Source organism: Thalassophryne amazonica, chromosome 15 (genome assembly GCF_902500255.1).
Source record: "Thalassophryne amazonica chromosome 15, fThaAma1.1, whole genome shotgun sequence".
NCBI classification, from domain to species: Eukaryota; Metazoa; Chordata; class Actinopteri; order Batrachoidiformes; family Batrachoididae; genus Thalassophryne; species Thalassophryne amazonica.
This window is the reverse complement of record NC_047117.1, coordinates 1,386,964-1,400,151: the sequence shown is the minus strand read 5'-3', so window position 1 is coordinate 1,400,151 and position 13,188 is coordinate 1,386,964. Positions and strand designations below refer to the sequence as shown.

General features: G+C 42.9%; 1 protein-coding gene across 1 annotated transcript in view; it reads right to left on the bottom strand.

The window, feature by feature from the left end:
• The window catches only part of opn6a (opsin 6, group member a), a 91,091-nt gene that overhangs the window by 17,206 nt on the left and 60,697 nt on the right, over window positions 1-13,188 (bottom strand). The window contains exons 4-5 of the mRNA XM_034189188.1: window positions 7,312-7,416; window positions 2,599-2,822 (exon numbers count right to left, since the gene is read on the bottom strand). Coding sequence (XP_034045079.1) covers window positions 2,599-2,822; window positions 7,312-7,416 — 329 coding nt within the window. The remainder of the gene's footprint in view (window positions 1-2,598; window positions 2,823-7,311; window positions 7,417-13,188) is intronic.

Here is a 13,188-nt window from a genome sequence, read left to right as displayed (position 1 = left end):
CACTGCTGCAAGACAGTCCTGTAAAGATTTTATGTGGACAGGATTTCCAGTAGCTATCGGCATATACAACTGACTGTCATCAGCATAGCAATGAAAAGCAACACCAAAACGCCACAAAATGTTCCCAAGAGGTACCATATACAGGGAAAAAAGCAGGGGACCCAGAACGGATCCCTGCGGAACCCCGAACTTCATGCCCCTAAAATCAGAGGTAGTGTCATTGCACAAAACACAGTGGGAATGACCAGACAGATAAGACGTCAACCACGCAAGAGCAGTTCCAGTAATCCCAAAACAGTTTTCTAGCCTATCAAGTAGAATATGATGATCAAGGGTGTCAAACGCAGCACTGAGATCCAGCAACACCAATACTGTAGTAGTATCCAAGTCCATTGCTCGCAGAAGATCATTAACTACTTTAATAAGTGCTGTTTCTGTGGAGTGATGTTTTCTAAAAGCAGATTGCAGTGGCTCAAAAAGGTCATTCTCAGTAAGATAGTCCACAAGCTGCCGTGAAACCACCTTTTCCAGAATTTTAGAGCAGAATGATAGATTTGATATCGACCTATAATTTTTCAATACACCAGGATCAAGATTAGATTTCTTGAGTAGTGGTTTAACCACTGCAGATTTAAAACAATTTGGAACAGATCCAGAGTTTAGAGAAAGATTAACAATTTCCAGCACAGTCGGCCCAAGAATGGGCCAAAGATCCTTAAACAATTTTGTTGGTATAGGATCATATAAACAAGTTGTGCTTTTAGTAGACATCATGAGTTTCGTCAGCACACCTAGTGAGATACTATCAAATTCCGTGAATCTAGGTAGCACCTCAGTGGTAGTCCCCCAGCTCAGTAGCTGGATACAATGACTGGACCAAAGTACGCTGAGATGTGCTCAACTTAATATCTTCTATTTACTTTTCAAAATAGTCCAGAAAGTCCTGTGCTGAAACCAACAGGTCGTTCTCCTTTTTATTCTTGTATATTTGTCTGTGAATTGTTCTGTAATTTATGTTTGTAGCATGGCCCAAGCAGAGGGTCACCCCTTTGAGTCTGGTCTGCTTGAGGTTTCTTCCTCAGAGGGAGTTTTTCCTTACCACTGTTGCTCTGGGAGTTGGTAAGGTTAGACCTTACCTGTGTGGAGTGCTTTGAGGCAACTCTGTTGTGATTTGGCACTATATGAATGAAAATAAATTGAAATTGAAAAATTGACCCCTGATACTGGACTGCAGCAACCCTGAAAATAGGACATTACAATAATACAATCTGGAGGAAACAAAGGCATGAATCAGGGTTTTCAGCATCAGCCATGGACAAAATGGGATAAATTCTCACTATATTTCACAAATGGAAGAAGGCACCTCTCATAGCATCCCTAATGTGAACACCAAAGGACAACACAGGGTCAAAAACCACCACAAGGTTCCTCACCCTGTCCGTGTGATGCACGACACACGAACCTAAGCCAAGCGCTGGCTGATCAAATTGATGCCGATATCTTGCTGGACCAATAACCATCATTTCAGTCTTGTCAGAATTTAGAAGTAGGAAGTTGCTTGGCATCCAGCCTCTCACTGATGCATGGCAATCCTCTAGTGTTTTTATAGAAATGCGATTACCAGCAGTTATTGGCATATACAATTGAGTATCATCAGCATAGCAATGAAAGACAATCCTCAAAATGCCACATTGATCAAAGAGTGCTATATAGAGGGAAAAAAGCAGGGGACCCAAGCCAGATCCCTGTGGAGCCCCAAATTTCATATCACTAAGGTTAGAAGTAGTGTTATTGTATAAAACACAAAGAGAGCGACTGGATAGATATGACATCAACCATGCAAGGGCAAGAAGAAGAAGCGCCAGTGTTGCTTCTGTACACCACTACAATGGAACTGAAATGAAACAATCAACAGAGTGTGCCTATCTGCTATTTCATCTTATTATCGGTCCAGTATTAGTGGATCATCCATTTTTCCATCCATTTTCTATACTCCAATTAAGGGTCACGGGACAAGTGACAAAGTACACCCTGGACAGGATGCCAGTCTATCACAAGGCCACATATAGACAGACAAACACATTATATCAAAAATAATCTTTTGTTTTACTCACATGTGTCTCCTGACTGCATTTTGGGTTTTACTAATCCATCTCAGACTATGAATGTCACTGCTGAGATAAGTGAAAATCTGTATAATTTAGAATCTTCAATGAAATGATTGTTCAGCATTTTAGGAGCTTTGGTGCTTAGGTTTTTCAGTGAGTTTTTATGTCATGTCTTTTTTCATTTTAAACCTGGGAATGTAGCAGGATGGTTTGTTTCAATTGTTCATGAATTCTTCATTGTGCTTTGTTTTGTATTGTTTGCAATCTAGTTCTAGAACTTTGGCATCTTGTCTGCACAGGTTGAACATTTCTAACCATGCATAGCACAAAAAAAAAAAAAAAAAAATCTGATGATGGTAATCAATTGCCACACCTGGTGATGTATATTGTGGTAGATCTACAGTGGTAGATGTATATTTGACCTCAGGAACGACTGTGTGAAAAAATCTTCCACCACATTTGTAATGAATGCAGTGTAATTATGCCTCACTATGGTGACGTCTCTCTCAATCTTCCTCTGTCGGTCAGTCAGGTCACCCTGTGATGCCAGGGCATTGCCCCTCTTCACCATCTTGATGATGGAGATGTAGCAGAAGATCATGGTGATAACCGGAAAGAAGAAGCAGAAGATGAAGATGCCGATGATGTAAGACTTGTAGACATGGGAGTAGCTGGCTTTGGCCCAGTCAATCTCACAGGTTCCATATCCTCGATCTGAGGAGACAAATATCAGCTCAATGACCAAAGTCACTTTATTTTTCAGTCCATTATACACACACACACACACACACACACACACACAGACAGACAGACAGACAGACAGACAGACAGACAGATAGATAGATAGATAGATGTACTGAAATATGAATGCAACACTTTTGTTGTTGCTCCCATTTTTCATGAGCTGAACTCAAAGATCTAGAACATTTTATATATACACGAAAGACCTATTTCTCTCAAATACTGTTCACAAATCTGTCTAAATCTGTGTTAGTGAGCACTTCTTTGCCAAGTTAATCCATCCCACCTCACAGGTATGGCACATCAAGATGCTGATTAGACAGCATGATTATTACACAGGTGTGCCTGTGCAATAGTGTTGTGTTTATATTTTTGTTCACTGTATATATTTTGTTGGAGTGCTGGTTAGGATTAGGTTTTTTAGGGTTTTGGACCAAGTACACTGAAAATTATTAACCTATTACTAAAACTGGGTTACAGTCTAGTAGAGACAAATGCATGAATCAAAGTCTGCCATAGACAGACTTGGTTGAATCTTTGCAATATTACAGAGGTGATTCTTATATTCTTATGTTATTTTGGAATGTGGGTTTTGGACTAACTATGGTGAAAATGAATGACCTGTCATTAACATTGGGTTCTGTTCCTACATGTTTTAAATCTGCAGTGATCAAACCAATTCACAAGAAACCTAACTTATTTTGAGGTTCACTGAAAAATTATAGGCTGATATCGACTCCCTTCTGCTCTAAAATTCTTGAATAAGTGGTTTCACAGCAGTTTTGCTGAAAATGATCTCTTTCTAACCCTTGATTGGAGCAAGCGGGTATAGTAAATGAATAATGACCGCTTTGAGCAGCTGCAGTCAACGTGAAGAATGCTTCCTCCCCCATCCAAAGACATGCAGGTTAGGTGAATTGGAAACTTTAAATTGTCTGTAGGTGTGAATGTATTTGTCTGTGTGTGACCCTGTGACAGACTGGCGTCCTGTCCAGGGTGAACCCTGCCTCACAGCCCATGAGTGCTGGAATAGGCCCCAGTCCCCCGTGACCAGATCTTGGATGAGTGGCTGAAGATGAGTGTGAGTGTGTGTTATGTTGATTCCATGTTGTGTGGGCCGCCAGAAGAGGATGTACTGCTGGCCCACCACCAAAGGGCGCCCTGCCTGAAGTGCGGGCTTCAGGCACGAGAGGGCGCTGCCGCCACGGACACAGCCGGGAGTGACAGCTGTCACTCATTAATTCCTGACAGCTGTCACACATTCTTCATCATCGCACTCCATAAAGACCAGACGTCATCTCCACCTCATCGCCGAGATATCATACTTCATTGGAGGTAATATCCTCAGCCGTTTGTGTCTTTTGCAATATATCTGTATATTGTGAGTGTTTGCAGGAGTACCGGTTCCTTTTTCTGTGGAGGCTGAGTGAGTGCAGGACGGCACTCTTTTCCCCTGAGGAATCACTGCGGTACTCTGCAACATATTGAGTGAGAGGTGGAGGTGGCATTCCCACCGCTGTTGTTACTGGGTGTACACACACCCACACTTGACTGTCTTTGTTCTTCGCCAGCAGTACCAGATCCGACAGTCGGGGACGGTGATCACCTGGGAATTCGGAACTTGGCGGCTCCAGTATTCACCAGGTTCTGTGGGGGCGGAAATCGTGTGGTTCCGGCTCTTCCCAGGACAGACGTCTTCTATCCTCGAGCCTGCCCACACGTCACCTTTGTAATTTGACTGTAATTATATTCTGAGATTGTCTGTATGTTCGTTGTGCACGTTTCACAACATTAAATTGTTACCTTTTGGCTCATCTATTGACCGTTCATTTGCGCCCCCTGTTGTGGGTCCGTGTCACTACACTTTCACAACATTCCACTCAGCTTTACGCACCAATAAACACAAGTGATCTCACCCACAGAAGATTTTCTGGCTTCAGTGAAAAATTGGATATCTAGCAATTTCTTACTCTTAAATTCTGACAAAATTAAAATGATAGTCATTGGTTCTGCCAGACACAAGCATCAGTTTGACCAACTAATGTTAACTTTGAACTCCTGTGTCATCCTGTGTCAGAGATCAAATACAGTAGTGGTGTGTTACTCCAGCACGCAGGTGCCTGAGTGTTGAGGACCCCAGCAGCTAGAGAAGGTTAAGAACATGCTCACGTTTCACATGGCTGCAGCAGATAGATGGTCATTTGAGAGATGTGGGGATGGACCGGTTGTCTGTCTGGGTGGTTGCCATTCAGGGCCAAGGTGATTCTTTGGTGTCATGTATGCGGCGAAGCGTGGCTCCAGCACATGTTCCCAGACCTGACTTGACTTGGAAGTGATGGCTGAGTTTTCTTTGGTCAGTTCTTTCTTAGCCAACACACGCTAGTGCTTAATGCTCAGGAGTCCAGAAACATAAAAAAACAATACAAAACCATTGATTTGTACTCAACTGCTAATCCGTGGACCCCAGAGGGTTAAACTACATCTTTCTATCATGTGACATATTTCCAAAGGTTTGCATGAAGCTTCATGATGATACTCATTTGAGTGGAAAAACTCAAATTTGACACAACTGAGACAGCAGAAATGAAAATTTAGAAGATGCCCCACTTTGATGAACTTACTATTGTTAATTTTTTTTTTAGGGATGCACCAGTAGCACTTTTTTCAATACTTAGAACAAGTACCTACATACAGCGGGGCAAAAAAGTATTTTTTCAATCCCTGATTGTGCAAGTTCTCCTACTTAGAAAGATGAGAGAGGTCTGTCATTTTCAACATAGGTACACTTCAACTATGAGAGACAAAATGAGAAAAAAAAATCAGGAAATCACATTGTAGGATTTTTAAAGAATTTATTTGTAAATTATGATGGAAAATAAGTACGAGGTCTATTAGAAAAGTATCCGACCTTATTATTTTTTTAAAAAACCATATGGATTTGAATCACATGTGATTACATCAGCCAAGCTTGAACCCTCGTGGGCATGCAAGTGTTTTTTCACGCCTCTCGGTGACGTCATTCGCCTGTGAGCACGCCTTGTGGGAGGAGTGGTCCAGCCCCCTCGTCGGAATTCCTTTGTCTGAGAAGTTGCTGAGAGACTGGCGCTGTGCTTCATCAAAATTTTTTCCAAAACTGTGAGGCACATCCGAGTGGACACCATTCGACAAATTAAACTGGTTTTCGGTGAAAATTTTAATGGCTGATGAGAGATTTTGCATTGTTTCTATCGCTGTAAGGACTTCCCACGGAGCGGGACGTCGCACAGCGCTCCGAGGCGACGTCGTCATCCTGTTTCAAGCTGAAAACCTCCAAATTTAAGCCTCTGTTGACCCAGGACGTCGTGAGAGAACAGAGAACTTTCAGAAGAGGTCGGAATCAGCAGTTTATCCAGACATTCCACTGTTAAAGGAGATTTTTTTAATGAAAGACGTGCAGACGGATTGGAGCGTTAGCTCGCAGCCAGCGCGGTGCGCCCGCCACAGGAAAAACACCTCCGTTGGAAGCCTTAAGGACAAGTTGGAACATGCCCTGCTGTTAAACAATTTCTCAGATACTCACTCAACTAAAAGAGACCAAAAGCCGCATAGATTGTACAAATGGTTATCAACACGGAGGTGTTTTTCCTGTGGTGGCTGCGAGCCGACGCGCCGATCCGTCCGCATGTCTTTCATTAAAAAAAATCTCCTTTAACAGTGGAATGTCTGGATAAACTGCTGATTCTGACCTCTTCTGAAAGTTCTCTGTTCTCTCACGACGGCAAACCGTATCAGGTCACGGAATATTGCAGAAGTTTTATCCCTTCATATCCCTTCATTGGCTACTGGTTTCTGCCAGATCGGATTTTAAAGTTTTATTGTTGGTTTATAAAATTGTTCATGGACTGGCACCTTCCTAGCTGGCGGACTTGGTTAAGCCCTACGTACCTGCGAGGCCCTTGCATTCGCCGGGCGCAGGGCTTCTGTGTGTTCCGAGGATGAACAAGAAGTCTGTGGAGTACAGAGCCTTCTCCTACCGTGGTCCGACTCTTTGGAACGATCTACCTGCTGTTATTCGGCAGTCTGACACAGTGCAAATCAAGACTGAAGACCCACTTTTTTAGACTGTCTTATCATTCATTTAATCTGTTTGTGCTTGCTTTGTAATTTCTTTTTATTCTACTGTGTTTTATCTTTTTATTGTGCTTTTCTTGCTTTTAATTTTGATTTTAGATTAATTTGTGTTGTTGTGAATTGTGTTAGGCGCCTTGGGGCAACTTTGTCGTGAGTTGGCGCTATATAAATTAATAAATTGAAATTGAAATTGAAATTGAAATTTTATGATTACAAATACGAGTAAATGAATGCAGGATCGGGCCGATACCCGATACTGGTATATAAGTGATGATAATGATTTGGGAGGTCTTGTGGGAGGCGGCAGACTGAGATTTGTGTGCAGCTGTGTTCTGTGTTGGTATTTTCGTGCCTGTGTAACTCCCCCAGCCAAAAAGTGGTGCCGCAGACCAAAATCCAGCTGTGATCCAGATAAGCAGCAGACATACAGCCACATTGGTCCTGGTGAGGTGATGGGCTGATGAAACAACAGCACACAAAGACATGAACTTTGAAACAAAAGATACACATTTATTCAGCATGGCTTCAGGTCAGCTTAGAGCTTTGCTTTCATCTAACCTTTCTTTTTTAAACAAATTTGTCATAAACAAGTCACAGTGTCTTTCTTGATGTCTACAAATGCTTATCTGGGTTTTGAGCAATATTTTTACTTTAATAAATGGAGATGAGATCTGAACCCAACCCCAGCAGTGAAAATGGTGCAGTTACTGTCAAACTGCCCCTGACCAAGGCAGTGTGTGGCAACCTGTGGCATCCACAGAGCCGTATATAAGAACTAGAGACTGCAGATGCAATGCTGTCTACTATTGGGATATTTTGGGGGTCTCCTGTGACCTCCTCTTATCCCGCGCGTCTGTTGATTTGAAAGAAGGTATTAACCAGTCATTTAAATTTGAACACAATTACTCTGAGGGCTAGACCACCACTCAGAGATTTATTGAACAGGATTTAAATGTCACAAATTTTGACAGAATTTAAGTTTTACAGAATGAGTGAGATAAACAAAAACATACCCAGAAGTTCTGAGGGTCCCAGGAGCTGCGAGCTTCCAACCAGCAATCTGGTGTCCTAGCAAGCTGACAGCAAGGAGGACCCCTGAACAGTGGGCTGGCATTTCAATTTATACTCTAAGCTACTACGTCTTTCTGCTAATCTTGGGCATTGTCTTTCGTCTGGGTGGTCTTGATCCCTCTTTTTCGTGGCATGGTCCTACCCCCACGCGCTGTGAAGTCTTCTACCGCAAAAGTGTCGTCATGGAGAGCGAATCGCCATTTTCAAACTGGGCAAAATATTGATGAAATGCCTGGATGTGAAATGTTTTCATGTGCATTTTCTATGCAGAAGCAGTGGTGGGCACAGTACCGCTAATCCACTAACCACCAATTAGCTAAGCTAACATTTTCATTAGCGGATTAGCTTTTCAGCTAACTTTGAAAACCATCCGTGGACCAATTAGCTTCTGCTAAATTTAGTTCTGCTAACTCTCAGTGCACTAAAAAAAAATTGCGGGTAAACTGAGAAAATTTAATGGTCAAAAACATTTCTAAACCTAAAATCATACATGTTAGTTCCTGTTTATGAATGCAGAGAACAAGCTAACATTAGAGTGCCTTGATTGGAGAGTAGTGTAACTCAGAGTAGAGTAACTCAGAACATGGCACCAATTTGGATCTAACTGTGCTGAACTACTTTTGTTTGAAAAAAAATCATTTAACCACATGCAGCAACACATCCAGGTACAGGTGCTATCAAAATAAATATGAAAATAGTTAAGCTATCAAATTTACATAAATTTACAATTTATGATGATTTATTTAATTAATTAATTAACTCCCCACACATCTCCAGCAGCCTGCCCTCCAGTCCCTCTGATCCCCCACCTTCTTCCCCCCGGTCACCTCCACTGCACCCCGGACTTTGTCCCTCCTCCCCCGGGACTGTTTCCAGCACCAGCCCACCCCAGCTCCCCCATCCCTCCCCCATCACTGTAACTCCGACTGAGGTGAGAGGTCAGCTCCTGCGGCTGAAGCAGAGGAAAGCAGCAGGACCTGATGGGATCTCCCCGAGGCTGCTGAGGACCTGTGCAGATGAGCTCTGTGAGTTCCTCAGCCACATCTTCAACAAGATCCTCAGCCTGGGGGTGGTCCCCATTCTGTGGAAGACCTCCTGTGTGGTCCTGGTTCCCAAAATACCGCACGCCAAGGAACCGGCCCACTACAGACCACTTGCCCTGACCTCCCACCTCATGAAGACCATGGAACAGCTCGTCTTGTCTCACCTCCACACTGTGGTGAGCGACATCCTGGATCCACTGCAGTTCGCCTACAGGCCCAACATCGGGGTAGATGATGCTGTCACCTACCTACTGCAGCGAGTGCTCACCCACCTGGAGACCAGCGGAAGCGCTGTGAGAGTCATGTTCTTTGATTTCTCCAGCGCTTTCAACACCATTAGACCAGCGCTGTTGCGGGGGAAGCTGGAGGATGCAGGTGTGGATGGACATCTCGCCGCCTGGACCATCAACTGCCTCACTGACCGCCCATAGTACGTGCGGCTGCGCGGCTGTCAGTCTGAGGTGGTAAGATGCAGCACCAGGGCCCCCCAGGGTACCGTCCTCTCACCTTTCCTCTTCACCCTTTACACCTCGGACTTCACCTACAACACGGACAGTTGCCATCTCCAGACGTTCTCTGACGACTCCGCCATTGTGGGTCATGTGTCTGAGGAGAACGAGCTGGAGTACCGGTCGGTCATCACGATACGAGACAAGTTGGGACATGTCCAGCTCTCCACAAGTTCTCTTATACTCACTCGACTGGTAAGCACTGAAAGCCGAGATAGGCATGTCCAAACTTGTCCTCTAACACTCCGAAACGGAGGTGTTCCTTTGTCTCGCTTCATCAGCGAATCGGTCGTGACGCGCGAAGCCTCCGCGCGGCTTTCCATGACAAAATCTCTTGTTAAAAGTGAAATCTGCTGGAAAATGGCTGATGTCCAGCTCTTGTGATAACCAGAGAAAGAGCACACGACGGTCTCGTATCCACAGAGCCATCAGCTTAGAAATGATCCAGTGGTTTGTGCCGCGGCGTCGCAGCTCGGAGCGCGGCGCACCGACCGTCCTTAAAGGGGTCCTTAAAGCTGTAGTTAAAGTCCTTATTCTCTGTGAAGCCCGTACAATTTTCACCGAAAGCCAGATAAATTTTTCGAATGGTTTCCAGGTGCCAGTCTCTAACAGCTTCTGAAAAAATTCTGATGGAAAAAAAGTCCTTTTCATTCCGCCATTTCCAGACAATGAAAATCCGACGACGGGGCGGGACCACTCCTTCCACATGGCGTGTTCACAGGCGAATGACGTCACCAACAGGCGTGGAAAAACTCACGCATGCGCACGAGGGTTCAAGCATGTCTGACGTAAAAACATATGAATATGAAATCCATATAGTTTTTAAAAAAAATAAAAAGGACCGTTACTTTATGGACAGACCTCGTATATATATATATATATATATATATATATATATATATATATATATATATATATATATATATATATATATATATATATATATATATATGTGTGTGTGTATGCGTGCATGTATGTATGTATATGTATATACAGTGGTCCCTCGCTATAACGTGGTTCACCTTTCATGGCCTCGCAGTTTCGCAGATTTTTTTTAGTGCAATTTTACATGCTTTTTTTTAAACAGCGCATTGTGTTCTGCGTTCTTATCAGGCGGGCTGGTCGCGGCACTAGTCGGCATCACCGCGATTGCTCTCACTGCCTCCGATGTGCTTACTGAGTCTGCGGGCTCGGTAAACGCCGCAGCGGGCCACTCACACCGCCCCCCTCTCTGCTGTGCGGAGGTGCAACCAACTCTGGCAACAGGTCCAGAGGCTGCTCTCGCTGTTTGGATGCGGATGTTGACCGCAGCCGCAGAGCTCCGTGGCCACCGAGAGAGGACTTGGATTCTTTGCGGGTCCCGCATCCATACCCCCGGAGGCAGTGAGCGAAGGGAGAGCACACGCATTGTGTTCTGCGTGTGTCTGATTATAATCTTCTCGCCCAGAAGAAAAAAGAGAGTGTTTACACAGGAGAGAAAAGTGAGAAAATGTTAAAGCCTGTTTGAGAAAAGTGTATAAAGTGTGTGGTGAGGGGTTTTACAGCCTTAAAACATCTATAATAATTGTAAATAATAGCGCTGACTACTTCACGGATTTTGGGTTATTTTTACAACGTAACTCCCGTGATAAATGAGAGACCACTGTGTATATATATATACAGTAGTGTTCAGTATAATAGTAGTGTTGTGTGACTAAAAAGATTAATCCAGGTTTTGAGTATATTTCTTATTGTTACATGGGAAACAGGGTACCAGTAGATTCAGTAGATTCTCACAAATCCAACAAGACCAAGCATTCATGACATGCACACTCTTAAGGCTATGAAATTGGGCTATTAGTAAAAAAAAAAGTAGAAAGGAGGTGTTCACAATAATAGTAGTGTGGCATTCAGTCAGTGAGTTAATCAATTTTGTGGAACAAACAGGTGTGAATCAGGTGTCCCCTATTTAAGGATGAAGCCAGCACCTGTTGAACATGCTTGTCTCTTTGAAAGCCTGAGGAAAATGGGACGTTCAAGACATTGTTCAGAAGAACAGCGTAGTTTGATTAAAAAGTTGATTGGAGAGGGGAAAACCTATTCGCAGGTGCAAAAAAATCATAGACTGTTCATCTACAATGATCTCCAATGCTTTAAAATGGACAAAAAAAAAAAACAAACAGAGACGCGTGGAAGAAAATGGAAAAGAACCATCAAAATGGATAGAAGAGTAACCAGAATGGCAAAGGCTCACCCATTGATCAGCTCCAGGATGATCAAAGACAGTCTGGAGTTACCTGTAAGTGCTGTGACAGTTAGAAGACGCCTGTGTGAAGCTAATTTATTTGCAAGAATCCCTCGCAAAGTCCCTCTGTTAAATAAAAGACATGTGCAGAAGAGGTTACAATTTGCCAAAGAATACATCAACTGACCTAAAGAGAAATGGAGGAATATTTTGTGGACTGATGAGAGTAAAATTGTTCTTTTTGGGTCCAAGGGCCGCAGACAGTTTGTGAGACGACCCCCAAACTCTGAATTGAAGCCACAGTTCACAGTGAAGACAGTGAAGCATGGTGGTGCAAGCATCATGATATGGGCATGTTTCTCCTACTATGGTGTTGGGCCTATATATCGCATACCAGGTATCATGGATCAGTTTGGATATGTCAAAATACTTGAAGAGGTCATGTTGCCTTATGCTGAAGAGGACATGCCCTTGAAATGGGTTTTTCAACAAGACAATGACCCCAAGCACACTAGTAAACCAGCAAAATCTTGGTTCCAAACCAACAAAATTAATGCCTCGCAGATGTGAAGAAATCATGAAAAACTGTGGTTATACAACTATAAATACTAAAAAAAGCAGTTTGAACAAAATAGCTTTGAGTTTGTAGCGTCAACAGCAGATGCTACTATTATTGTGAACACCCCCTTTTCTACTTTTTTTTACTAATAGCCCAATTTCATAGCCTTAAGAGTGTGCATACCATGAATGCTTGGTCTTGTTGGATTTGTGAGAATCTACTGAATCTACTGGTACCTTGTTTCCCATGTAAAAATGAATATACTCAAAACCTGGATTAATCTTTTTAGTCACATAGCACTACTATTATTCTGAACATTACTGTATATATACACACATACATATTCTATTTCTACCTCATTTTCTTATTTTATTGTACTGTTACAAGTATTATTATTGCTTATCTTTGCACATGCTGTTGATGAACATTTTCCTCTACTTGCACTACACGTGTGTTTTTTAAGAGCTGACGTAACATGTGAATTTCTCCTCTGTGAGATCAATAAAGTTTTATCTTATCTTAATTTAAAGCCTGATTTATGCATCTGCAGCTCTGTAACTCCGTGTCATACAATGACGTGTGTGACAGTTTAAAGTTCTCCATCTCTGGATTTTGCTTTATTCTGGATTAATTTGATGCTCAACAAGCTTTTCTTTCTACAATCATCACCTCCAAATCAAAGGTAAGCTGGACATTTTCCTCTTTTCCTGACTTCGTTGTTGTGGCTGGCGTGCCTGGCTGGCTTTTGTGTGTCTTCTGTTTCTGTCTTTTGGCTTTCCTTCCAGGTGGTGCGCATTTTGGACTGTGTGGCTGAGATATCAGG